Source organism: Corvus moneduloides, chromosome 16 (assembly GCF_009650955.1).
Source record: "Corvus moneduloides isolate bCorMon1 chromosome 16, bCorMon1.pri, whole genome shotgun sequence".
In the NCBI taxonomy this organism is placed as follows: Eukaryota; Metazoa; Chordata; class Aves; order Passeriformes; family Corvidae; genus Corvus; species Corvus moneduloides.
Window position 1 is genome coordinate 1,754,414 of NC_045491.1, and position 27,137 is coordinate 1,781,550.

The window sequence follows — 27,137 nt, forward strand, 5'->3', positions numbered from 1 at the left end:
CCTCAGTAAGGGGCTATGTAAATTGAGCACTCCCTGGTATTCCCAAGGGTAAAATAAGTGACTTGTTCTTTAGGCAATAAATTAGGAAGTCATTCTGATGTGTTAGCTGCTGTATGAACATGCTGCAGTTGTCAGTAACACATTACCTCAGTTAAAGCATCTAAAGAAGGACTTTTAGCCAAGAAATTTGTGACATCTTGCCGTGAATTGTTGTTCAAAAGATTGCTGTACTTCCTGTACACATTTAAATACCTTAAACACAGAAGACCACAAAAACAAACATAAGTTTCCAATGCCAAGTTTATCTATAGAAAGAAACAAATAAACCCCAACTGTCTCTTCAGTCAAATGGACAGTGTTATGAAACTGAGGGTTTGGAAGGGCAACGGCGTTACCAGCCAAAACTTACTTCTTTGGACCAAGTATGTTGGTTTCAAAGATCTTCTCAAGTTTGTTTATATACTCTGAAAACAATGATTCATGTGGTTTGACTGTATTAAGAGTGAGATCATGTCTTTGTAATTTCGGAAATAGAAGTTTTTCTACCTAAAGGAAATTATTACAAATACTGTAATAAGACACAGAATAGCAAAAATAAGGTATTCTATTACCCATTCACCCACCACATAAAAAAATCATATTTTGGTAAAAACAGTGCAATGTGAAAAGGCTCTGATCCATAATTAACACTTGGTTACTCACACAGTTTGCTTGTGAAAACAATATGAAAATCACACCTTCAATATAACTTGAATCTGAAAAGTATCTTCTATAATCAAAAAGTTCACACAGTTCATGATTCACAATCCTCATCTTTGTCTTCTATTTGTCAGTCTTCAGCCTCATTCATAACTTTTTATATTATAGATAGTTTTTATTAATATTGTATTTTGTACGCAGCTATAACTTATCCAGTACCTTTGGGAGTTCCTCAGCACTCTTCAGGATCTCATGGAAGCAATGACTGATTAAATCCCAACATGCTCTCAAAGGTGGCTCAAAGACAACATCAGGTTCTTCCACACGGAGTTTGACTGTGAGTATCTGAGACAGGAAGAACTGCACTCCTCGATACGGTTCTTTAAAATCATTTCCATCCTTAGGGGAAAGAAGGAAAAATTTACAGAACAAAGAAATGAGATATAAGAATAATCATTTCTAAACTGTTCAAACTCCCCAAACATCCTTACCACACAACACCAGTGAGATCATCTCCCCTGATTTTTATACAAAACCTGTTATTCCAAACAAGATATTATGGTGTTGTCTCCTAAATCAATCTATAGAAGCTGGAATTAAGAAACTGGATTTAAGCCTAATTGCCTTGATTTTTCTCTTAAGTAACAGAAGTAAAGCACTAATTATTGTACTGAACAAAATTCCTAAAAAATTTTATCTATGCTATCTATCTGAAATAAAATCTAGAATCTAGTTTTAATTGTCTTGTATGGTCAGTAAGAACTGCACTACCCCCAAATTGCCTTTACAATAACAAGAGTCCTAATGCATGACTAGACTCACAATGTAGATGTTATAATAATTTTAAAAAATCCAAAAAACAAAACAAAATAAATAAAAGAGCACACCCAAACCAACCCACAAGACAAAACCAAAAAAAAAAATTTTAAAACCCAACCATCAGCAACACAATCATCATCCAGATGCAAGGCTTAATGGCAAGGCTTAGTGCAAGGTCTGACAGTACTTTGCACTAAGTGTGATCCTCTGCAATGCAGTATTAACCTGCCACATTTATTCATTTTGTCTTATCAAGGTAGGTCCTGGGTGAACCTTTCACCAAAGAAGCAGCTTTATGGTAGCCAAAACAGTGGTAAAAACTCCCATGGTGTAATGCTTATTATTATAATCCTATATATTACTGGAAATAATACAGGGCACTCATCAGGTATAGACAGGGACACCACACACATAGATCACCTCTGCAAGGATTACACACGACTGTGCACACTTTTGACTTCAAAGGGGATTATTTATGTGCTTTCAGAGAAGTACTGTAACTGTCTTGCCTCATTAAGACCAAGAAAAATTAAACTAAAATAAAAATAAAATAAATGCACGCTCACTCAAGATCGAGTTGAGCTCATATAAACTGTTACTTGTAACCCTAGACCTCCCAAGTGATCATGCAAGTAAGCAATTCTTGACAGTGAAAAAAAATCCACTGAGTATGCACAAGTCTTCAAAGGATACAGCCATTTTTTATGGAGGCAAGAGCCATTTGGGACATTTTAGCCTTCAAAGAGCACTAGATTTTATGGCTGTACGAATGATCTCCAAGTAAGACAGAAAACTGTAGATATACTTGACAGCAGATACCTTGTGGATCATAAAAAGTGCAAGAAGATCTTCTAAGGAGTTAATAACCATCTCACGCAATTGTAAGGACATTAGACTTGCCACGGAACTGAAATAGCTTTCAACTTTCTCCGAGGAATCAGAGTCCTTTTCAGGAGCAAAATGAAGCCACTTATTACCCTGATCAATGAAAACAGATGCACAAGATGGGATCCACCTACAATGAAATAATATGGAGACAAAGTTTTTAAAGGCTTGTTAGTCTTACTTTGCTGCTTGCAATGAAATCTAAGCTCAGAAATTACCCAAAGAATGAATAAAATCCAAAGGGTTAGAAGACAATTCACAACTAGATATCAAACAAAACTGTACCTTCCAGGACTTAGAGAAACCTGAGTTTTAAATCTAAGGATACTTGTTACAATGGACCACTATGATTAGTTTAAATTAATAGTAATAGACAAAATAATAGTCAATTATATTGTTTTATTGACTATGAAACAATATTCAATTATTAGCATTAAACAAGTTTGGAAGATATCTCAGGTGGCAGAGTGCAAACACCTTCTATCATGTGCCTCGTATCATCTCTTTCTTAAATTGACTGATTTCCATAATAAAAAAGGAAATTTCCATCACCATTTTTACAGATACAGACTCCACTTCTGTCATGGTTAGAAACCTCTGGATTTCCTGTCAATGTTTATTCATAGTTTATTACCATTTGTTCTTGTACAAGCACTGTTGCAGTTCCAAAGGCTCTGACAGTATCCAGATGTTTATTCCGCTCAGGGCTATTCACCCTTTGTTTTGGCAGCCTTGTGGTTGGGCCTAGTGTCATCTCAGCCTAAGGTCTGTTTTTAAAAGGGGCCTTCATGTCAGTCAGACCCTAAAATACTCTATTTATCTACAGCTACCACAGCTGGCACTGACTTGTTCTGAAGGATATCACGAGCTTCCACACAGTGCCTTCGAACGATGGCCTCAAACTCGGCAGGCAGCAGTGGCAGGTTTCCACAAAGCACCTCAGCAGTGCGAACAAACCGGAGATGGCTGTACCTAGGGCAGGGAAACAGAGGAGATCTTTACAGAATACTGTTTAAAAAAAAAAAAATCCATGAAATATAGTCAGGAAGGCTTCAAATGTATCATAAACACTAAAAATATAATTTCATTTATAAATATCATTCCATTGCTAAGCTGTCCAATAAGTGCACTTCTGATTGGGTTTCTGCTATCAACAAACATCTATCAACAACAACAAACAAATGCTATCACATTTTATTTGTACTTGCTGTATTTCAAACTCTTAATTCTTTGCTAAAATTGTCTTGTCCTTTTCCAAGATTCATTAGTGTATCCAGTCATTAAAGAACATACAGAATGACACCTGCTGCTTCTATTCCATATTAATAAGTAGCTATCCTGACTACTCTATGGGGAAAAAAATGAAATTTCAGCAGCATGGCATATATCACAGTCTGTAACATACGAGCTTAAATGCCTGCAAATGTTTCTTAAATGCAAAACCAGCTCTCAGAATTACTAACTACCATATTTAACTTCCTAATTACACATCTTAATTTTCAAATGTCCCCAGGGCAAAAATTCAACTACAGACACTTGAGAGATACTCAGTTTTAAGAGGTAATGTTGTTCATATCAACAACCAGGATGCAAATTTCAAATCACCATTTACTAGAGCATTGAATCTTAATTTAGGCATAGCATCTTTTAACAAAGGGCATGATCTTTTCACAGCATTAATTTATCCATTTTTCACCATGGACATGTAACACATGTTCATTCAGAGATGGCAGGAAACAATAATTTCATGCTGAAATTCTTAGAGGCTCAGGAAAATTAGAATTATTTAGAAAACAGACATATTTTGCCACTCTTTCTAGCGGCTTCCCCAGGATCTCTGTAGCATATGTTGAGAAGTCAGCAGATGCACTCTCTAACCAAATCATTAAATAAAAACATGCTGAATTGCATTAAGGTCCTATGAACAAGCCATCTTACTGAGAAAGCCAGAGCTCTTGCAAAGTGAGCATCAATGAATTCACTATGAACAGATTCCTTTCGTTCCAGCTTTTTGTTTCTTTGTAAGAGCTGTGCCATGGGACTGGTGCACAGACAATTCTCCGGGGAAAAGGGCGTGGGGTATTTCGAATAGAGAGTCTCGTCCTCTCAGCTGGATCCAACAAGACATAATCAACTAGAACAAATCATATGTATCAAGGTGAGACTGCATGTATAGCCAAAATCACTATATCTTCGTAGTTCAGGAAGCTGTAGAAGTCTGCACATTTAAAACTAACAGAGTCATAGTTATTTGTAAGTTTTTAGCATAAAATACAGCACAGTAACCAAATTACAAATTTTACTCTAAAATTATTTCAGAAAAAAAAAAAAAAAGAAGAGAATCGGTCCTGATCCTAAAAAATGGGAGGCAGGAGAAACAGTTTTTCATTCCTGATGGGATGTTGGGACGTAAGGTTTCAGAAGTAGATATTTGCTGAAATTGGAATGACATAGCACGATCACAGGTTATTTTGTCTCAGAGATCTACTGTAGTTCTACTGACCCCAAAGGAATTCTCCATAGATGCTAAGAATAGAATGGAGACTCGCTTTCAAAGCGCAGGAAATGTCCACATACTTGGAACCACCCAGAGATTGAGTCTTACCAATGCCTTTCATGAGGCCGATACGATAGTCTGTCTTAATCTCTTCTTTTAAACCTGCAAGGAATTTCTCCAGCTCTGGGCTAGGAAGAATGTGAGTTGGAATATGTTTTAAAATTTTATTCACCACTTCCTTATCCTGAGGTGCCAGCATGTCTTCCTGCACTCCATTGTAGATGTAGTGACAGTACCGCTAAAAAATGTTTAAAAGATTACAGTTATTGCATGAATTTCCTGACAAGTAATTAATTACTACAAAGTGCTTTCAGCTTTTCTATCACTTGAGCCTTTTCTGTAATTGAAAGGTGTTGGAATATAATGGATTTTGGCTACCTATGTCTGTTCCTTTTAAAGCACTGACATCTTTACAATACTTCCATCTGTGTTGATGTAAGCATATAGACCACTAGAACCCAGTGCAGCATATTAAATTACTGATCAAAAAAGTACTAGAGAACAACATGAGAGGTTAAGAATTTGGGAAGATACTTAACTTGCAAACCCTTTACAGCAAAAATCAGAGTAGCTACAAACAAATGAGAAAGGAGTTGATAACATTTAACAGCACTTTGCTATATTGAATATTTACATTCCTAATCCTCGTGTACTGCCTGCTTTTCTCAGCTACTTTTTAGTAAACAATTTCCAGATACATTGCAGATGATTACTGCTGCTACTTCCATCTTAAAAAGAAATTCTAGAAATACCTCTATATCATCACTTGAAGGTGGCTTTTCTCGCTTACTTATGTCCTTCTCATGTAAATCCATGAGAGCAAATTGTTCTTCTGGGGTCAGTGGCTGGTTGTCTGTGTAATTTATGACATGCAGTACTGGTGTATGAGCAGGTGCACTCAGTGAAATGGGTTTCAAACTCTTTAACAAAGTACTTTTGAAAAAAAGGAATAAAAGTTTAGTGAATAAAGAAGCAGTAATGTTTAAGGACAGGTGACAAGGATTATATAAACGACTTGTGCTGCACTGAGGACAAGTATGACCTATGGAAGTACTTCAAATATTCAATAAAAAAACTCTCATTAAAATTGTATAATACAATACACTACTTTAACATAAAGGATGCAATCATGCAAACCTTACAACTGCCCAGTATCACTCAGACAAGCAGTATTTTATGAGCAGTTCTACCAGAGTCAAACCTACTAGCAGAGTTATTTAGGTTGCCCAAGATCTCCATGTACTTTCATGTGATTATCTCACCAAAATCTTGTGACACCAAAGCCAGCATTGATGCACATATATTTTTTGTAGGGACTTAACATTTCATGCTTGGATGCTTAACACAGCATTCAAGTAAAAAGAAATATAAAATCACAACTCAAACTAGAATGACTGCAATAATCTGTACCTTTACAACATTTCATTACGTTACCTGTCAGAACTCCAGCGCCGCTTTCTCCTAGCAGCTTTCAATACCAGTTAAGAAAAATCACATACAGAAATATTGTTCAAGAAGATATTATTTCATATTGGGAAAAAACAGAGCTAAGATAATTAATCAGATAATGAAATAAGAAAAAAAAAATACAACCTCACAGAGAAGCACTGCACATGATTATTTGGAGGGATGAACCTAACTAGTTAATCTGAAACTGGCCTTTCATTTATTGAAGTTATGCATGCTTGGGCAAACTTGTCTGTACTGACTCTGAGGTGACAAGCTTGTAAGTGTTTACTAGGGATAAGTGATTTCTTCCAGGGATGACACTTTCACAGATAAAGAATTAGAGATAAAAATGCATAGAACAAGCAAGCCCAAACTTATAAACACATTCAAATATGGATACACGGTGAAGCCTGTGATAACTCTATCACTGAAAACGACTTGAATTTTTGCATATTTTTCAATTTTAAATCCTGTGCAGTAAGAGTGTAGTTATTAGCTATGGAGTCACTTGGGTTTCGGTAGTGTTTCTGTTCCTTGAATGGAGCTGCCAAAGTCCATGATGACTCTTGCATCAAAGGAGGATAACAGCTTTTCTCACGGAGAAGCTGAAATTGGAAAAATAAAAGCAAAAGTTTTACACAGCACAGTAATTTAAAAAGACTTCTTAGGGCTAGAACAGGATTAAACCTCAATTAGTATAAAAAGAAAATACATAGGTCTGACATACATTTGACCACTAACCTATTTTTAGATCACAATGCTCTGCACATTTATAAGGATAATTTTATACAACACTTCAGTAACACTCAGGCTTTTTTTTTTTTTTTGCATAATCAAGGTATTTTTTATAAATAAGAGAAGACAGTACATTATCTCATTCTTTCTACTCCCCCACATCTCTATCTTGCTTCTTTTGTTCTCCTTATATTTGCTTAGATTTAGAAAATTCCTATTTCTCATGCCTTTGTCAATGGCCTGTCTACTTTTAACACTCAATCCTTGTAATAGTTGAACAATAGTACAAGTTAATAAATTCAGCTCTTGTTTTTCTCTCACATCACTAAGGATTTGTAATGCATTTCTTCTGCCTGTTCATTCCATGTTTTCTCAGGTGACTTGGTATCTATTGATGGACTTTTCATCAGTCCTGATATCTAAACTTTACTAAGATAGCTCACAGGCAAATGAGATGCAGGTCTCAAAACACCCTCAGAGATAAAAGTACATGAGGTGCAATCATGAATGTGCTTGGAACCATTGAATGATTAAGGTTGGAAAAGACCTCCAAGGCCATCAAGTCCAACCTTTGACCCAGTACCACCATGGCCACTAAACCACATTGCAAAGAATGGGAATTTGCCAGCCCATGGAACGTGTGCATACCCTGACAGCACATACCTCATGCAGGTCTGAAGGGGCATCTGAAGCAGAAGCAGGTGCAGGTGTGTGTAGCAATGGTAATTTCGGTGACCGTTTTGGACGACTCATATTGCACATGGAATTGGTTTGTGACTGGAGAGAAATGAAAAACAACTTCAAAGATGTTTATGAAATACTCTGTTTCAAAAAAGATTTGTGAAGAAGGAAGAGTCCCTCAGTTTTCATTACAAGTTGAAAATTACATATTGCAACTTTTCAAATTTTAAGGAAACAGCTGTTCTTTGGGGTGGGCTCCTCAGCAAAACATGTTTTTTGCAGTCATTTGATAAAACCTCTAAATACCAGTAAATGTCAGTTAAAAAAAAAAAACAAAAAAAAATCCTTATTGTTATATCCCTGAAAACGATTAAAAATATTTGAATGTTTTAAGTTATACCAAAAACTCCACATGGAGTTTGTAATGGTATAAACTCTGGATATTAGAATATTAAATCCTACCAGACTGCCAAAATGACAGTGAAACAGTCCAAGTTGTGTGAACCACTTTACTGGGGACGAAAAAAAGACCCACTACATTTTTTTCATGTCTGTAATGACTCAGTTCCAGGAGAAGCTACTGCCAGGATGCTGCTGGAAGAACAAACTGCTCACAAGTACTCTGCAAAGTGTTTTACAACAAATGTCAGGATATCCAATATGCTTTAGGATTATGTTCCACCTCTTCAAGGTGATAATACTTTGAGATGGCCTTCCAGGACTCCACACAAAGTTCTGTCAGGATATTTTCTCAGAATTATTTAGCCTCACAGTGTTTTAAGATGCTTTTGAATGACAGCTTTCCTTAGTGTAGGCCAAAGCCTCACCCACAGTCTGAGTTTCCTAAATCAAATTTGTTGAGCAGATTCAAAGGAACAAATTCCTGAATACATAGTGACACTATGAGAAAAAGGAGGTGGAAGGGTGTTGTATCCAAACACAAGTGAGTTAAATCACCATGAAAGAGGAATTTATTGCCCAATATAATTACGTTTTTAAATGATATAATCTTTTTTTCCCCATAATTTTAGCACATGGTTATTGCTTTCTGATATATCACTGAAAAACTAGGCTGCTGGAACCTAGTTTTCTAGCAGACAAAACTGTGCCCTCATCAATATCAAAGTAGAGCCCATTTAGAAATAAAATTTGAGAAAGGACTGATTTGATTTACCTCCTTGGTATTCCCCAGCATGCCTGCACACACAAGCACAGAGAAATAAAGACATTATCACTGCCAGACATAACTTATTGAAGAGAGTATGAATTCCTCTTGATTAATGACTAAAGGATTGGGCCTTAGGGTACTTTAAAAATGAATAAATGATACAGTTTATTAGGACATCCACTAATTCATTCTTAAAGGTACAAGAGTCATTAAAAAAGCCATTGTTCATCCTGAAACAGCTCCTGACTTACATGCCAACTAACCTTTCAAACACCTAAATATTTGCACAAAGAAATCCTTTAAAAGAAGTACATTATAAAGGATTAAGTCCAAAGAATATTCAACAAGAACATGTGTCTTTTAATAAGAGTTCTTCCAATGCCAAACCACTAACCACCAGTAATGGCCAATTTCATCTGAAGTTTTGACAAAGTTATTGATCTTTCACAGTCGCCGCAGAAGTAACTTACCCTCAGGAGACTTGGGCTCTGTGTTGGCTTTGTTTTGCTTTGCTTTTTTTGTTTGCTAAGAATTCTTTAGGCCTCCCCAGCAGTGTGAACATCCTTGTCGTTACATGCACTGAAAAAGAATGAGAGACTCATTTCAGGTACTACACAAGGTGTCAATCAGCTTCTATCCCAACTGCCAGGAAGAAGAAAAATCCCAGCTCTCCCATTCTCTGTTTACAACAGTAAGCTTTCTCTCCCACCAAACCTCCATGATCTTTTTTCTTCATTCCTCCCAAGCTCACTTTTCACCTTAATCTTTCTAACTCCCCCCAGATGTCCTTCAAGTAAGACTTTCTTCCATCCTGCCCTTTCTGCTTTCTCCAAAACCAGCTTCCTCCCTGTTCCCAGGGACTCTGGGCCCCCCAGCTGTGGTTTACAGCAGAACCACACATTAATTGCCAAGGAGAATAAGCCCATGTCAAAAGGAATGGGAAAAGAGAAAGAGAGAGATGCCCAGCATGCCTCACACATCCACAGGAAGCACAGGTGAGCAGGGTAAGGGCAGGTAGTACCTGCAGGCACTCTTGGTACCAGTCCCTCTGCCTGCCGCAGCTTGGTGAACTTCTCTGACACTGCCTTTCAGTCCTCAGCTTGGTTGCCCCAGTTACAGCATAGCTGGTGCTTGGAGACAGAATTCCCTCCTCCCTCTCCTCCCCCAGCAAAGAGGAAACAGCCCCTTTCAGTGTTGTGCCAAGCTGTGATCAAGGAGATTCAGCTGTGGAACCAATGAGGAATTGTACAGGCTCCTTTTGCCTCTGAAAGTTATGAAAAATGTAGTCCTGAGATCCCTGAGATATTCTAACTTTTGCATGAAAGCACTGCACAGAGCTCCCAGAGCAGTAAAGGCTCTATAAACCCAAATTTTCTTAAGAAGATTTGGAAAAAAAATATTCAAGATTCAAAATCTTGAATCCAAACACCTCCACCACTTTTCCACCATTCAGAATCAAACTCCCTGAAGAGCTGAACACAGCAGGTGAGATACTCCCAGTTCCTCTAAGCCTGCATGCATTTGCCTCCCACTCAAGTCATCACTACGTCCTGAAAGAGCCTTCCATCACATTCCTCCACAAATGGGAATTACAACCATCCAACATGAAATCTAGCACAATCTCTTAACAGCTACCCTCAAGAGGGGCCTTGGACACGTTCTGCCAACACGGCAAGAGTTCCATTTTAAACCCTTCCCCATCATCTTAGCTACTTGTCATCCAGTCTTCTGTGAGCTGTGAGAATGGCTGATATCCCTGAGTTAACAGCAGAGTTTTCGTTATACCTTGTCCTTATACCATCTACAAGTGGAACACTGTTGTTGGCCACTGTTCTTTAAACACAGGCCAGCAGTGCAGGGTACAGAAGCAGCACTGCTGGTGCTGGTAATTGCTTGGCTAACGTGCGCCGTAACTCTCCAAATATTTCAGTGCTGGTTTGCAACATGAGTATTTTCCTGCTAATTGGAGCCGACACTGGCATGAAGACAAGCTCAATTAAGCAGCAGTTAAGAGTAACTACTGTTCCTCTCTGCACATCAACTCAGATGCTCATATATGCGTGCCCTTCGAAGTTGAATAAATTATTTGTGCTGCTTGAAAAACATTAAAACCAGTTATTTTGTATAGTGGAAGATTACATATGAATTTTTAGCAGAAGAGCTAATTACACATAGCAAGAAAATAATTTACTAAGAAGTACAAGACTATCTTCAAAACCACAGCTATGGCATGCTTGAAAACAGCCAGAAATTTAAAATCTCCAGTATACTTTAAACTCAGTGACTCCATTAAACTTTATAGTGCCATTATCACTGGATTATGTCACACTGTAATTCTGCCAGTTAGTTTTCCCTACACTTACTTTTTCAAAAAGGATACAAACACAACAAATTCAAATTTATTACGATACACCCTAGTGTACCAGGAATATCAATACACTATGCACTTTAATAATATGAGAGATTAAGCACTTTAAGAGTTCAAGCAAAATACATTTGCCCGGACCATCCTCTTCTTGCAGGTATCTTGTGCTGGGCTTTTAGACCCCCACCGTCCAAATATGTGTTAATATACAAATCTTACTCCCTCTGTCTACACAAATCCTTGTATCTGCAGAGATCATTGAAATCAGCACTTCAAAGACACAGAGCTCCAACAGTCTGATATGTTAAACCCTCCATACTTCATAAAACCTCTTTTTGCATTAATTTACAAATTAAACATGCTATTTATTTTGTTGCCTTTTAAAAAAATAATCATGAAACCGCTAACATTCAGTTTTGTAATACTCTCATAGGTGGCACCAATTAAATGATTAAAGCAGCCGTGAGAAACATGAATATTGAACTCATTTCTGATTGCAATTTACAGCACGAAAAATTCCGTGTAGCAGAAGCTGGGAATTCACTGAAGCCTCACGCTTGCATGTTAACACCATGATGATGGATCTGGAGAACAGCCAGGCCAAACCATCGTGCGACAACCGCACCGAGCATCACTGCTGAGAACAGTCCCAGCCAAATGCTCAGACACTGTAGGACGCACTGCTTTTGCCGAAAACCCAGCTAAATTCCTACAGTTAATTTCTCCTCACACGGCACATCTCCCCGAACAGGTTTGCCACGTGGGCACCAAAACACCTGGAGGCAGCAGGACAAGGTGGAAACGTGTGGGAACAACAACCCGTGACGGGGGAAGGCGGCTGTGCCAGCTGAGGCGTTTCACAGCAGCCGCTCCACCGCTCCTCACGGCGTGACTGAACACTCCCAGCCCACTCGAGCTGCCTCCGCTGCCTCGCAGCCCGGGGATGCTGGCATTGCAGACACCCACGGAGCGATTGCTGGCACCGGAGCCGTGAGGCGCGGTGCCCACCGCCTCCTGGGGCCGAGCGAGCCTCCGCACGCCTCCACAGCGGCACGGCGGCCGCAGATACCCTCATCGTCCGTCCTCCGTTCCAAAAAGCTCCAGGCTGCGTGTCCTAAAGCAACACAAATCTCTAGGACACTCATGAGGGTGCCCGGACCGAGCGGCTGAGGTAGGGCCGGGGTGAAGGGCAGGACAGCGAGGGGGACGCGAAAGGACACCAGAGGGGCAGCAGCCGCCACCACCCAGCCCCGGCGGCCTTTGGAAACCGGCCCCTCGCTCTGCCCGCCCACGGCCGCGCCAGGCGGGCCCTGCCCGGCCCCGCGGGGAGGAGACAGCGGCGGGAGGGCGGCGGCGGCGCTCCCGCAGCCCGGCAGGCCCGGCAGCCGGGGGGGAGCGGCCGAGCGGGCCGCGGCCCGGGGGGCGGCAGCCGCAGGTGAGCGGGACGTTCCCGGGGCCGCCCGGCACCGCTCCGCCAGCCCGGGCTCCGGCACCGCCCGGCTCAGCGGGAGGGCCGCGGCCCGGTAGCCCCGCGGGAGCGGGGCCGTGTCCCCCCTTACCTCCGGGGGACACACGCCGGGGAGCCGCTGTCCGCCCGGGGCGCTGATTAGTGCGGGTGGCTGCAGCGGTGATTAGAAGGGGGGTGGTGGCGGTGCCCTGGCCGCGGTTCTGCGGTTCTGGGTGCCCGGTGCAGGCCGCGGGCGGTGGCCGAGGTAACGCCCGGGCTCGGGCGCGCCCCGCGGGCAGCTCCTGCCCAGCGCTGCCGGCAGCGAGGGCTCGACCGCTGCGTGTGACAACGCCGAGTGCCGAGGAGGGGCACAGCAGGGACACTGGCGCCCTGGCTGCTCGGCCTCGCAAACAGGAAAATGCCTCCTCTAACCTGCCCCGCGTAAGGGTCCCCCGGCAACAACAGCTGGACATTTTCAGGGAGATTGCTGCACTGAGGTTTCTTTTAAACTGACATAATTGAATATGTTAGAGCATCTGGAAGCATTTTGGCTTTACGTGCAGAGTTTTGAAGCTGTATGAGATATGCTTTCAATGCTGAGCACAAGGATGCTCACAGAAAAAAGTCTCATTAGCGTGTTACCGGTTTCCAGCATCAATAGCAACAAATTGTCCATGCAGGTAGTTAGAAGTGGTGTTTTTACTGGTAATTGAATACCCTGATGGGTAAGCACAGGGTTAATGTTATAAAGGAAGAAGGTGAGAGTCACCTGTATCTTGCTACTTGGCTTTGGGAGTTCCAGAAGAGCTTGCAGGGACAAGCCTACATTAGATGTGTCTTTGTAAAAGTAATGTTTTAGATTGTGTATCGCTTCATCTGAAACCTGCATTATACAAAAAAAAATTTAATTTTCAAAAAGCATCTGTATGAGCCCGTTATTAACTGTACCTTAATTTTTAAGGGAAAGTGGATGGCTGAGTGAGAGCTGGCTGTTCAGAAGAGGTCGTGACTGAGGATTAATAACATGTCTAAAGAAATGCAGGAACTACAGAAGCGTTGGCACTCCGTGATACAGACCATCCACAGCAACGCAAATGTGGGTCTGGATTGTAATTTTATATATTTATAATGCTGCTCCTTTCATAGCTATCAGGATAACATACCCTGATTTATTTAAATGCACTCCCTATTTTTGAAGTGAATGCTGTGAGGCCTATGGGAAGGCCTGTCCTCCCACGCCTTCAGTCAAGAAAAAGGGAGGCCTGGCTCTGCATTTTTGTGTTTTACTGGCATAACTCTTTGAGATGATAGAGTGGCATTTTCGTGAAATGGTTGTACTGCTATAAAAATAACTAAACTACAATACATTTCCTTATCAATAAAATACCAAAACTAGGATACATGTTTCCTTAAGGGAAGGGAAACTACTGCAGTAAAATTCCAGAGTATAGCTATGACTGCCTCTGTAAAAAGATTTTTTTTTTACTAGTAGCGTTACTAAATTCTTAACGACTCTCTGATACAGACATGCCTGCACTGTACTTAGATTCAACAGGTGAGCAGGTTGCAGATATTACTAAGCCATGGATAAAAGAAAATTGATAATTTTTAAATGTTGCAGATTTTTTAAATTAACAAATTCTCAAATAGTTCAAAACAATGGTTGCAGAGACCCCAGTGAAAACTGCAGCTAGACTGACTTATTTTTTTACTTGTTTTCAGATTGGGTTTTTTGTGGATTTGTTGTTTTTTATAATTTGCGCAAGAATAGAACTGGGGAGTCCAAGAGAAACATGTTGGTAGAATTATATTTGCTCTGAAGTTATCTAAATTTGCAGCAAGTCCCCATGCTTTTGAAACAAAGAGGCAACAGCTGCTCCCTATTCCAGCTGTAGACTGGCAAAAGAGCTATCCTACCTGTAGTTCACTGCAGTGGCAGTGATCTGTGAAAGGCATCTGTGACAAGAGAGAAAAAAAATCTGAAATGTTTTTCTTTCATCTGCAGGTTGTTGCCTTTATGAATTCCCGTGTTGGCCAATATTTAGATGACCATCCTTTTGTTGCCTTATCACTCCTGATGTTTGTTGCAGTGTCAGCTATTCCCGTTGCATTTTTCCTGGTTTTTGTTGTTACAACAGCTGTAATGGCCTGTATTGGTGTGATAGTCATGGAAGGTACTGTATGCATTCATGTGTGTACTTAGCTATTCCCTTTTAAGGCATGTTATCTTTTCCTTTTCTCTTCTTCCCTCTGGAAGTCTGAGTCCAAGCAATTGAGGATTTCTGTGTGTAGTCCTCAGGTCTCAGCAGTAGTAAAACTCTTAATAGAAGAATAGTAATCTGATTAAGTATAGTTTATAGAGGGGAAATCCTATTTTCCTTTCTAATCTCAGCCACCAGGATATGCCTAAACCAGTTATCTTGAGCATGCATAGCTTTTATAGAAGTTAGCCAGATGATTGAGGAAGATTGTTTTCCCAAATGGTTTGAGATTGGGGTTATGGTAGAATATCAACTCTTCTAATTTGTACATAGACTTTTTAAAATAACAAACTGTTGTTGTTTTATTAGGTGTTGTCATAGCCATAGGTGGCATAGCCCTTCTCTGTGTGCTGTGTGGCCTGGGAGCACTGTCCCTGGGAGTTTCTGGAGTGCTGAGTGTTTCTTACGTTGCACTTTCAACTCTGGTCAACTACTGGTGTGCATCAAGGTGAGTATGGATGTCTTGATCCATGCTTGGATTTCAAACTCTGCAACTGTACTATTGCATTCATTGCTTCATTTTTTTTCTAATTGAGCCACTGTTGCTTAGTTTAACAATGGCTCTTGTATGCTTTGAATCTTGGGCTACCTTCGTGGCTTAATACGCAGCCTACAGGTGTCTGGTCATCAATAGCTATTCTAATGAGTGTTAATACATGCCCTGTTTCCTAGGTGGGAAGGAGGAAATATAAATGGTCTTTAAATGTGAGTGTGCTAACACAACATGACATCAGGCAGTAAAATACAACTTTGTCTCACTCCAGTGTGTTGCTTTAAATGTCATTAAAACCCATTGCCAAGTTGAATTTTGTGTAGGGGATGAATGTTTTACAGTTTTTCCTGCATGATGACCCAGCTATCTCTGCTTACCTGCATTTGTAGAGTAAGGCACCAAAATCAGTTGTAGATTTGGGATAGGCAGAGGAGTATGTAAAAGGGACAGTATGGTCAAAATAGAAAGAGCAGGGGTTGTCGGATAGGTGCAGGGTGCCAGTTGTGCCTCCCAGGACTTTGGGGTCTATTTCAGTCAGCATTGCCTCAGCCAGGCAGCTGGGAGCAGGAGGCAGCAGCAGGCTGTGCTGGAGTGCCACCTGTGGCCCCCTGAAATATCTGCCAGGGAAGGAACCACAGTAATCACTGAGGCAGAGGGAAGAGCAAGGAGAAAAACTGCAGCTGCTCCCTTTTAGATTTTCTCAGTTTGCTTCTTCAGCACAGCTGTGTTTGCACAGCTCTCAAAGACACACAAAGCTGCCTGAGATGGCACCAGGGGGACAAAAGCATGGTGCAAGGCCCAGTGTGCTCACACTTGCTCCTGGGCATGCTGCCAGGTCCACAACATTGCCCACCAGTTCCAGAAGACTTCCATTTTCTATAGCATATCCAAGCACACAACCCAACCTGCACACCAGCCCTGTTGACCTACAGCTTTGATGGTAAAACAGATAATACCATCTATTTTTGTGTTCCTCTGTCTTCTGAAAGAAGCTTAGGTAGACCAGCAGCAGATACAAACCTGTCTGGGACATCTCACATTGCTCAGCTTTTTTGAGCAAAAAGTTAAAGGACAATAATCTTAGAGAAGAACAGCCTATAAAACCTTTCTTTTCTCATGTCTACAGGGATCAGATAAGGAAGCCAGATGTTAATGGAAGCTTGCCACAGAAGAAGCCTGGCTTGGATCTTTCTGCCAATGCTGCAAAGAGTGAATAAGTGGGTTTCTCCCACTTCATAGGCACTTAGCTGTACAATTCCAGCCTTTGCTATGTAATTGTTTACTCCTTGAGCATTGAACCATTGTGTACTGCTGGAAACTGAGAAAAACCAATATACACCTTACACTGGCACTGTTAAAGGGATGTTAAGAATAATAATGCAGCAGTGCATTGCAATAGTAAGTGTATGTGCATGATGGAATGTTCCATAGAGTTTGGTAAAGGGATGCAATAATAATTGTTAATAACTGTTGAGTCAGTGGCAAGTAGGTGGACAGAAAGGGGAGGGAGGTATTTGATTTCTCAGATACTGGAGTTCTGAATATACTCTGCTTAGTACAGAGCAGTGGTCATTTTGATACAGAAGTGCCAAAGTTCAGAACAGTAGAAACATGTTTTGAATGTGGAAAAATATTTGTTAGCCTTAACAACCTCTGTTAAAATAGTATGGGTAGCCCCTGCCAATGCTTTATATTTATTATGCAGGGAAAAGTGGGTTTGTTATATGTTAAGTCACAGTCTAAGCTTTTACCTACCCTTAGATGTTATGTTATTCCAAAGGGATATTTTCCTTATTCTGATTGCCTTATCATATCAGGGGTATGCTTAGGTCTTGCATTTTTTTCCTATTTGTTTAGGTATTTAAATTGCCTGGTTTGCTTTTCAAGTTGTACCTTTGTGTATGTTGTTTCAACTTTATTCATTTTTGCAAGTGCTATTTTATTTTTAAGCATTAAGAAGGTATCTAACTACATTAGTTTAATAAAGTGCTGTTTGTTTAACCAGATTGTCTTATTAGTCTGTTTTATTCTAATAACAGTAAAAACAACTTTTTCACATCTCCTTTTAGGAAGGCTACATTTGGAGCTGAGTTTTTCTCCTTGATTAAAGGATTTTATAGGGCAAACATTGCTGAGCCAAAAACTGAAGATTACTCACCTTCTCATGCCTCTAAAGGAAACGCAGGTGTCTAAGGTCTAAATTAGTTTTTACTTAGTTTTGTGTGAACAGGCAGCAGGCTTGACTAAAACACAGACACAAAGCCTACCTGAGCTGTAATGTGCTCCACACAGTAGTGGTGGTAAATAGCTTCAGCCCTTAGGCTGAGCTGGCCCCACACTTGAGCTGTAGAGTGAAATAATCCCCAGAAGACTTCCAGGAGCCCTTTATTTTAATGGCACATTAATTCAGCAAACATTACAAAGCCACATAACCAGCCTTCCCTCAGGCACGGCTGCTTGCAAGAGCGTTCCAGGGGGCACCTCCAAAGACAGAGCAATAAAGCCCTTAGACCTGTCTAAAGTAACAACACTCAAAACCTTTATAGCACAGCTTATACATGGATACACAGCTGAATCCTTCTTCCTGAATTTCCTTTATGCCCTTATCAGCAGACTCTAAAATAAGTTAATTCAGTCCCACTCAGAGTCTGACCCCACATGAACCATTTCCTTCTGCATTTTAAATTTATTTTTCATTATACAATTCATTCTTGTCATCAACACTTATCAGGAGCTAAAGCTGTGACTTCTCAGTGACCTGCAGGTAAATTTGGAGCAGTTTCTCTCCTGCTGCCCTGACCTTTGCATGCTTATCAGGCATTTCAAGGCTTCTCACTGTGTCCTTTTCACCAAGAGCTGCTTTTTGTGCTGTGCCATCACTGCAGTGTGGTTTTCAATAGGGAGATGCTGAAGAAAAAACTAGGTCAGCATAGAGTAGGTGTTTTTACTGGAGACAGTAAGGCCATCCCTTAAAAGGAGGGCATAGGTTGTTTTCTTCTTTAAATTATTAAACACTGCAGTAGAGCTAAGAAGTTCTTAGCAAGACAGGCTGGGGTGATGCTGCCAAGTCCCCTTTCTCTCAGTTGCTCCCAGCTTCCTGCAGAACAGCACCAACCCCACAAGAAACTGGCAGGAGACTCCCACCCCAGTGGCACCATTCCCAGCCAGCTCCTCAGCCTACTCAGCCCTCACAGACCTGGTTCACTGCCCCTTACTTTAGGCATAAACATGCCTTAATAGGCAACCACCCTCATGGCCCTACACCCCAGGGGACCTCATACATCCTTGGAGCAACCAACTGCAGTAAGAGTTCCTGAAGCAGCTGCTTGAGCTCAGGCTGCAGAGTCAATGCTGCCTCCACTTGCAGCAGGTTCCCTGACTAATTCCTCTGGCTCCTCTTGCAGGACCATCATCCTCACCTCACCCCTGCCCTCTGTCAGAAGAGAGGGACATCTGCCTGAATGCAGGGAAGGAATCTTTTTTACTTGTAAGATGAGCTTAAACTTTCCCAATAACACACTTTAACAGGGGACAGAGGAGCAGCAGCACACATAGAGGAAGAGGGTAGGAATGCATCTGGCTGGGCTTTAAAGTAAATTATTTACAAAATAGGGAACAAAATCTTGTGTTTTCCTTGATTTGAATTAATTACATGAGTCTTCATTCAAACCACCCCTGCAATGTCCCTAAAGAGCACAACTGAGCCACCCTGAGAGAACTATAGTTAACCCTCCCAGAGACAGATCTCCTCCTGTGCCACAGCTGAAATCTTTCCCTAGAGAGACAATATCAGCCAGGGGCAGAAACCAGGCAAGAGCAACTTCCTCTTTGACCTAGATGGCTGTCACCATGTGCAACCTCTTTGTCTCACCTCCTCAGGCAGTAAAAATAGTACAGAACACAGAAGTCAAAGAGCAAAACTAAAGCTTGCACTGTTTCCATTACTGAAGGTACCTGAGTTATTTTAAATACCTGCACTAGTGCAAGTCTGCAGATTCATGTATGCAAGATACATGAGAAATATTGTAGCTTATTGGGATGTTAACTAGCATGTTTACATTCACACAACAGTCACTAACATTATTTAGTAGACTCCAGCCATCCTAGAGCAAAGGTTCAAACTCCATCAATGAGAAACAGGGAAACTTCTCTACCTGAATATGCACTGAGATTTTTTCCCCCATGCCTCAGAATAAGAAGGATGGAGAGGGAGAATATTAAGATTAGCCTCGTTTGGGTCAGAAGAGCTAAAGAGCCCATGCAGTTAAGTACACTGTCAAGTACATAAACCCTCTTTTCAAGCACCACTTATCTGGCTTTTGCAGAAATACTTCATATTCCAGCCAAGTGCTAAGTCAACAAGACTTAAGTATAGCAGGTTGTTTGCTGGACAATAGCTTAAGTAATCATTTCAACCCTAGCTTCCATCAGGCTGATGACAGTAACTGACTTGCCATTAAGTGGATCCAATATGAGATTCATTATTTCATTGTGTTTATATTATTATTATAATTTTTATTAAACACTACCCTAAAGTCTAATAATCATGTTGCTCATGGTCTCTACTCCACACTCTTTGCATGAAATACACATTAATACTTAGAAAATGCAGCCTGAAATCTGTTGCATTAAGAACAGCTCATTAACAATGCCCAAGGGAAGTAGGGGCTGTGGCAGACAAGCCCCAGCCCATGCTGTTTATGCACAGCGTGTTTGACAAGGGGCAGGGTTTGGCCACTGACTTGAGCTGAAACCCTGCATACTCAGAACACAGAGCTGGACTTGAGATAATCACTGTCCCCGCTCACACAAAGTTGCCACACAATGTTTAACCTAAGGCTGTTACATTCCTACTGCAACAAAGCGCTTTCACTCTGGCACATGCATTTGTATTTTACACATCATTTCCTTGACTGTGCAAGGCAAGGTGTACCAAATACAAAATAAGAACTGCATGATGAACTGCCTCACCTCAGGTGGGCAGTATTACATCTGCAGACAAGACAGCTTTAGCTGTACCCACACTTTTTTCCTCCCCCAGTTTGAGACCCCAAATTACATACTCCTGGTGTCCCTAGTAAGTGGCCAATAGAACTTCCAGCCATCAGAAGGTCAGCTCTGGCAGCAGGAAGAGTCTGTTCCACTGGTTTTTCTAACGTCCTTCTAGACTACTGTATGCAGAAAAGGGAGGCTTCGCTCTGTATTTCCTTCAAAGACCCTTTGTAAGGATCTGATTCCCATAATCAGGACAAAGGAGTTTTTAACAGTAATGTTTTAACACAAGTGCTGGGTGTTGCTAAACAACTTCAGTAAAGCCAGGTTTTAATTTCCAGGTGCAGTGCAGGGCTCATGTTTACAAGAGCAGCTGCAGGAGCTACTCATAACTGCAGATACTGGCACAAAATGGATGTTTAAAAACCCAATTGAATGGAATCACAATTGTGAATAATGATAAGCAATTCAAGAAAGGAAATTGGCTGCAAAGTCCAACAGGAATTTAACGCAGCAGTGGTCTGTTTCAGAACAAAGGCACTCAGGAAATTAAGTATTATAGTCATTGTTAAAGACAAATCTCAACTAAGGAGATAGTCCGAGGATGAGCAGCATTGATTTACATAACTAGATGCAGGAGAGGGACTACACAGCAGACAATTCACCAAGTGACTACTCCAAGTTTATTTGGAAATACACACTAACCTACCACATTTACCATGTACGCTCTTCTTTTTAGGCACTTAAGAAAAGCCAGAAATAGCAGCATTGTGGCCAGAGAGAGAACACCAACAGCAGTCATTGCAATGCCAGCCCATGCCTCCTTGCTCAGGAGAGTGCTCCCTGCAAAGCAAGGGGAAAAGCAGTTTGTTTGTGGAGATAGAACTTCACTAAGCCCAAGCAACACCCCTCAGCACCACACTGGCTCAGTACCTCGGGCTGCAGACCACTCTTCTGGCACCAGGAGGACAGGGCCCTGCAGGCTTGCCACAGCAGGGTTCACAGCTGCCATCCCACTTTCTACAACAGTAACACAGCACAGTTGAACCCCACAGTGCAGTGGGGTATCTTGGATCAGTGCAAGCTAAAAATCCACCCAGACTTACCTCGCTTGCTTCTAGATGGCCTTGGGCATCTCGGTATGCACAACGGGGAGTCTGGGTGAAAACGGTGACAGATGAGAACACTGCAGTGGAAGTACACCTGGGACAGAGAACAAGAGGAATGAGCGGTCTGTTCATTTTGGAACAATAACTGCTCCTCCAAGTAGGGGAATAATGTCACCTACCAGGCCAGGAAGGGCTTTGTCACCACTGACAAAAGCAAAAGTCTTCACTTCCAGCCTTTGGCGATAGTTAGCATAGCTGACACCACGTCCCACAGGGTGAAACACAGTCCTGTAGCTGTCTAGGTCATACTCACACCTGCCAGTAAATAAGAACCAAGTCAGAACATCAGGGTAGAGAAGGTTTGGGTTGTTGGTGTTGACTTCTTTAAGCAGCAGATTAAAGTTCAAGGCTGAGGTGCTACCTTCTTCCTACGAATTCCAGCATCCCAGGGCACTACTTGGAAGGGCCTCATACTTAAGGCTCTCTTACTAAAGAGGGAGCAGAGGAGAATTAGGGAATCCTCCCACCTGCTGCAAAAGGTGCTTCCATTTGTATGGCAGGGCACTCACCCATCTACAACAATATTCCACTGGGGAAGTGATCTTGGATCTCGTGAGGCCGTTGCCCAGCAGTCATCCAGTACCAAGTGGAGGTTGGGGTCGTTGCGGTTCAGGACCTGAACTTCCAGGAAGATGGGCTGCCGCAGGTACCTCACTATCGGATACTGATCCTCGCGGTACGGCTGCCTGTACGAGTCCTCTGCAAGAGCCAAAGCCCTGTTAAACACCTCAGGGTGCAAAGAGGGCCTCAAGCTCTTCAACAGCAGCTGCTCCAACAACTGCTGTGCATCCTAGGGCCACAGATCTGAGGCACCTTTTCAAGCAGCATGGATGGGCAGGAGGGAAGCACACCAGGACAGTAGAAGTCCATGTACCAGAACAGTTCACTCATACACCCTCCCCTCCACAAGCTCCAGATGCTTCCCAGCCACTGAGCCCAGAGCCAGCTTTACCTGGGTAGCTTAGAAGAACTAAGGAGAGGGAACCTTGGTTCACTGAAGAAGGTGGAGGAGAAAGGTTGTCTACTTTTATAGTGAGGGAGGCATCACCATTGCTGAAGGAGCACTTGACTGTTAACCTGCAACAAGGAAGGAGCAGGTAAGTCATGCTGATGTATGGGTAATACAATACTGGATAGCCTAAAGAGGTTTCCAGACACACCTGAGTTCACTGTCCCTTGAGATCCTGCCCAGGGGAAGGTCTGTCCATAATGCCCTCACCTCATTCTCATAATGAATCTGCTCCCCATCAAACTGTGGGTAAATAACAGCATTAGTGAGGGCATTCCCAATGCCTGAATCCCACCAACCCCGGCCACACACGTACCCAGTGCCTGGTCCCGCACCCGTTCAGGGGGACATGGAACCGAACCCTGTCATTCAAAGGTGACTTGTAGGCTGGCCTGCACACAGGATCCCTGAGCCTGAGTGTATCCAAGTCCAGCAGTGGGGTGGTACTCTCAGCAAGGATTTCAAAATCCATGTACCCATCCTGGGTGCATACAGCAGCTGTAACAGATGTTCAAATAAGTTATCATGCGAGCCAGTGACAGCTCTGTCTGCCAGGAGCTGTTAGTGAGATGAACTAATCCAACACAAAGTATAAGAATGAGCTGTGCTGAGGAGCTGCAGGAGTCAGTCACTTACCTATTGGTGTGTGCTGCTCACAGGGGCACTCAGGGTGCATCACCATTGCCACAGTCTCCCCATGGAAGTGAAAAGCCAGCTTCAAAGGGGACATGTAGTACTGAAGTCCTGAGCAGCTCTCCCCAGGCAGCTGAAAGACAGGAGTTACTCTCTTGGAGTGTGGCTACACGAGCTCATTTTAACACATGCACCTGTTAGAGCTGATTAACAAATAAGCTGAGCCTGAAGAACACAGCTGCCTCAGGGGAAACTCATTTGCATTGTTCCAGACATGCCAAACACCTATCCCCCTCCAACAGGAATATTTTCACCTCCATCTGTTTTTGCCAAAAGACTCCAGGAAACCCAAGTTGCCTTGCATAGTGCCTCTATCTACTACAAAGTCAGTTTGCATTCGTCTTAATCACACCTCAGCCAGCCACAGGGCATGACAGACTTGACAGATGCTTAGTCAAGGTCAAAGCTACTCTGCTCTGGGCCTCAAAACACCAAGGAGGTGTGATCACACCAACACCTCTGACCCAAGGATCAGAACTCACCCTGGACTTAAGGACTCTCCTGCTAATATGCAGCCTGACCCCTCTCTGTGTGTCCAGAGTGATTCCATTTTCATGAAGCTGATCCATGGGGATGGTCTTATTCTCTACATCCACATCCATAAGGATCCCTGGAAAGTCTGGGATGGCAACAGTCATGTGCGTTGCATTACAGATTGCTGGACCTGCAACAACACCTTTGATAAATATAACATCATTTTCCCTAGGGCAAAAGCAGGTCAGGTTCTGATTTTTCCCATGCATTACCTGGAGCACAAAGCATTCTTGACTTCACAGTCAGTCTATGCTCAGGAGGGCCGTACATGAGCTTGAGTGCCACAGTGTAGAGCACCTTATCGTTGTGCTGACAAAGAAGAGGAAGCTCTATTAGACAGTGCTCAGCTCCTGATCCATCATAAGACCAGCCCCAGGGGGCAGTGTATTGTTGCATCAGCTTCAGGTTTGCTGCTATTCATGTTTGCAACAGCAGTTTCTTCCCACCTCACCCTTCCTAAAAACAGCTGCTGATCATAAGACTGCCAGTCAGATGTTCACAGGGCTGGCTGTGGCTAGAATTCTGCTTCTGGAGATTCCCACTCACTCTGCTGCTGTTTGAGGGGCACACTGTGCCTCCCCATTTCCTTGTGCCAGGCAGGTCAGGGACAGCTGTGCAAAGCCCAACAGCTTTGCACACACCAGCTCAGCCCAGCAGTGCAGCAGCTTGACATCAGCTCTGGCCCTGGCCTGGAAATGCTTTCCCCAGGTCTACAGGAGGGAGAGAGCATCGCCCAAACAGGGGCAGTGTGACTCCCCAGTGCTGATTCTCCATTCACATACCTTGTAGGACACAACTCCTGTGGCAGCAAAGGCCACCTGAAAGATCAGGTTGTGGCCATCAACTAGGAAGTTATAGCCTTGCTGCATTGCTTGCCCAAGGCTCAGCTGGTGTATTCTGGTTCCATCATCAACTGACAGGTTCCAGGACATTGGAGTGGCTGCAACCTGCAAAGCAGGAGATCCTTGCTTAGGGAAGGAAGGCACAAGGCATTAGATTTTCAGCCTGCAGGGCTGCCACCTCCCAGCTCCCTCTATTGACAGCAGAGAATTAGGCTTTCCAGCAAGATGGAACTACATCCAAGAGGTACCTGCCCCAGCTTGGAGACATCAGGCCCAGGTTAGGCCAAAAACCCAGGCATTCCCCCCCAGCTCCCTTCACAAGGGACATACCATATGCTCATCACTGAGGCTTGAAATGAGTCCTGGGAAGGCAACCTGAAACACAGGACAGGAATTAGACTACAGGAACTTGCAGGGTTGTAGCCACAAAGCAAAATCTCAACTACAGCTTCCCAAAGCAGACAGCCAACATCAGCTTCCCCTGCAATAAGACTGGAGCCAGACTAGGTGCATCATTAATGACCACTTGCAAACTAGCTCTCCAAAGAGCCAGCAGCCAAGCCAAAATGAGCATGCAGCCAAGAGACCTCCCTGCAGCTCACTGGAGCCTTCCCCAGCTTTCTGCAGATCCCAGACACACAATTGCAGGAGCCACCCTGCCTTGCGAGCCTCAGAGCAGGATCTATGGCACTCCCACTCCTCTACTTACTGCCATGAAGTCTTTTGTGCAGTTTGTTGCACCAGCAAACACAGGAGTAACGACTTTATCTGCATGAACGCTGTCACAGTGAGTGCTGTAGGTGACATTCTTCTCCTCTCCCATTGTGTCATTCACCATCAGCCTCAACCAGAGCTGGTGCTGACCATGCTACAGACAAGAGATATTAATTAGAAAGAAGCAGCAGTACTCACTACAGCATGAGGGCAGCTAAAAGCCATTAGGATTGAACTTTAACTTCAAAGTAGGTTTAGGTGTTTGTACCAGTGCAAGGAAAAGATAACTTCTTGTTTTAAAAGCCCAGAGGAAAAGGATGAGCTCTCTAGGAAAGCAGGAGGCACAGGGTTAGGTTGAAGAGCAGAAGATACAAAGATAACTGCAGAAGTCAAGAAGAAAACTCCAAGGAGTAGCAGGCTGCAGCACCTGTCAGCTATCCAGAAAAACTAAGCTGATAAACAGCAAAAACAGAGACTTCTGGTATTTCAAATACTTAAAAGCAACAGATACCAGTGAAGCATCTGGTTTTGGCCTCCCACTTACTACTCTGCCTCAACAGCTCTGATCAGCATGCAATGTTAATTGTCTGTCAATAGATATACATTTAAATAGATTGGTGCTCTGAAACTCTTGACCCTGGTCCATTCTCCCTACAAGAAAACCTGTCAAGTAGTTCAAGTCCTTTACAGGAGAGCACAACATTTATGGCACACTCTGAGGGATTTAATCAATTAATTTAATAAATTAATTTAATTAATTTGTTGAAAGAACAAGAATTTAAGTAGGTTTGGTTTTCTTTTTTCCAGCTTTTGGCATGAAGTGTTCTTCTGTAACAGTTTTAAATTATCAGAAGCATAAGTATTCTTACTCTTGAAGAAAGTTAGAAATAGAAACCCTAGTAAACCCAGTCCTGTCCAGAGAAAAAATTAAAATCTCAACTTCATTGCAGCAGCTTCCCAGAATGAAGACCCCTTTACCTGCAGGCTAGTGCAGTTGGCAAACAGGACACGGAGTGTCAGCCTCTCATAATCCACAGTGTGGTCACAGGACACGATCTCCTCACCACTCACATCTAGGAGGGATGTGGAAGATTAGCCCTGCAGCAGGCAGGTCTCAGCAGGAAGGGCCAGGGCAGCAGCAGTACGTACCCACCACACACACGTGCCAGGAGTAGTTGCCAAGCTCTCTGGAAAACTCAACTTCCATCCCATCCCTGTGACAGGTCACATTCTCTGCAGAGGGAAGACCACCATGAGCTGCAGCAAACCCTGCTGGAGGCACACACCCTGCAAGCCCCCCCAGCCAGCCACCCTCCAAAGCCCCTTCCGTGCCAAGGCAGAGGGGAAGCAGCTCCAAGCAAAGCCAAAGCCACATCCCCCCCACTGCCCGCCCAGGAAGGGCACTTTACCCAAGAGATCCTGATCCCCCAGGCCTTCAGCACAAGGGGCTAAGGGCAGCAAAAATCCAAAGAGGAGCAGCAACCTGCAAGGAAAAGAGAATCCAATCAGAAAGCATCAATAAAGGGGCCCAGCTCCCCTTCTATCCCAAACCTGACTCACCACATCCTTGAGTTGCTCCAGCACCACTGCTCAAGCCCCATCTTCTCACTGACACCACAAGCTTG

At 42.8% G+C, this 27,137-nt stretch overlaps 3 protein-coding genes across 5 annotated transcripts in view; 1 reads left to right on the forward strand and 2 right to left on the reverse strand.

The window, feature by feature from the left end:
- The window catches only part of DNAH3 (dynein axonemal heavy chain 3), a 57,295-nt gene extending 44,245 nt beyond the window's left edge, over window positions 1–13,050 (reverse strand). The window contains exons 1-13 of one of the 2 annotated variants that reach the window (XM_032125863.1): window positions 12,918–13,050; window positions 9,464–9,572; window positions 7,808–7,921; window positions 6,810–7,014; window positions 6,395–6,428; window positions 5,713–5,893; window positions 5,009–5,198; window positions 4,342–4,537; window positions 3,250–3,375; window positions 2,338–2,533; window positions 919–1,098; window positions 410–546; window positions 147–252 (exon numbers count right to left, since the gene is read on the reverse strand). In XM_032125863.1, the coding sequence (XP_031981754.1) occupies window positions 147–252; window positions 410–546; window positions 919–1,098; window positions 2,338–2,533; window positions 3,250–3,375; window positions 4,342–4,537; window positions 5,009–5,198; window positions 5,713–5,893; window positions 6,395–6,428; window positions 6,810–7,014; window positions 7,808–7,906 (1,650 nt within the window). In that variant the 5' untranslated portion in view covers window positions 7,907–7,921; window positions 9,464–9,572; window positions 12,918–13,050. Of the gene's footprint in view, window positions 1–146; window positions 253–409; window positions 547–918; window positions 1,099–2,337; window positions 2,534–3,249; window positions 3,376–4,341; window positions 4,538–5,008; window positions 5,199–5,712; window positions 5,894–6,394; window positions 6,429–6,809; window positions 7,015–7,807; window positions 7,922–9,463; window positions 9,573–10,014; window positions 12,193–12,917 lie in introns of those variants that run through there. The other variant, XM_032125864.1, reaches the window with a different exon arrangement.
- TMEM159 (transmembrane protein 159) lies at window positions 12,292–17,565 on the forward strand. Of its 2 annotated transcripts, none has more exons than XM_032125874.1 (5): window positions 12,292–12,529; window positions 13,767–13,901; window positions 14,811–14,979; window positions 15,376–15,514; window positions 16,686–17,563. In XM_032125874.1, exons 2-5 carry the CDS (start codon window positions 13,830–13,832, stop codon window positions 16,774–16,776), a joined length of 471 nt encoding a protein of 156 aa, XP_031981765.1. In that variant the 5' UTR covers window positions 12,292–12,529; window positions 13,767–13,829; the 3' UTR covers window positions 16,777–17,563. The 2 variants fall into 2 exon arrangements, with proteins under 2 accessions (XP_031981765.1, XP_031981764.1); XM_032125873.1 differs by lacking the exon at window positions 12,292–12,529 and adding an exon at window positions 12,688–12,793 and having other exon boundaries at window positions 16,686–17,565.
- A 3,650-nt stretch (window positions 17,566–21,215) lies between these two features.
- Window positions 21,216–27,077, reverse strand: ZP2 (zona pellucida glycoprotein 2). The gene is made up of 17 exons (XM_032126353.1): window positions 27,073–27,077; window positions 26,922–26,995; window positions 26,491–26,585; window positions 25,508–25,666; window positions 25,129–25,173; window positions 24,739–24,903; window positions 24,169–24,265; window positions 23,905–24,086; window positions 23,366–23,495; window positions 23,046–23,227; window positions 22,881–22,972; window positions 22,673–22,797; window positions 22,230–22,419; window positions 21,840–21,975; window positions 21,658–21,754; window positions 21,485–21,571; window positions 21,216–21,394 (listed from the first exon to the last, which is right to left on the reverse strand). Exons 1-17 carry the CDS (start codon window positions 27,075–27,077, stop codon window positions 21,252–21,254), a joined length of 2,004 nt encoding a protein of 667 aa, XP_031982244.1. The 3' UTR covers window positions 21,216–21,251.
- Window positions 27,078–27,137: the final 60 nt, after the last annotated feature.

Coding starts and splice junctions, on each gene's coding strand:
- TMEM159 (XM_032125874.1), top strand. CDS start 13,830: ATGTCTAAAGAAATGCAGGAACTACAGAAGCGTTGGCACTCCGTGATA. Junction 13,902..14,810: donor CCATCCACAGCAACGCAAAT/GTGGGTCTGGAT, acceptor TTTCATCTGCAG/GTTGTTGCCTTTATGAATTC. Junction 15,515..16,685: donor AACTACTGGTGTGCATCAAG/GTGAGTATGGAT, acceptor TCATGTCTACAG/GGATCAGATAAGGAAGCCAG.
- ZP2 (XM_032126353.1), bottom strand. Junction 25,667..26,490: donor CCAACTGCACTAGCCTGCAG/GTAAAGGGGTCT, acceptor TCTTGTCTGTAG/CATGGTCAGCACCAGCTCTG. Junction 21,755..21,839: donor ACAAAGCCCTTCCTGGCCTG/GTAGGTGACATT, acceptor TCTCTGTCCCAG/GTGTACTTCCACTGCAGTGT.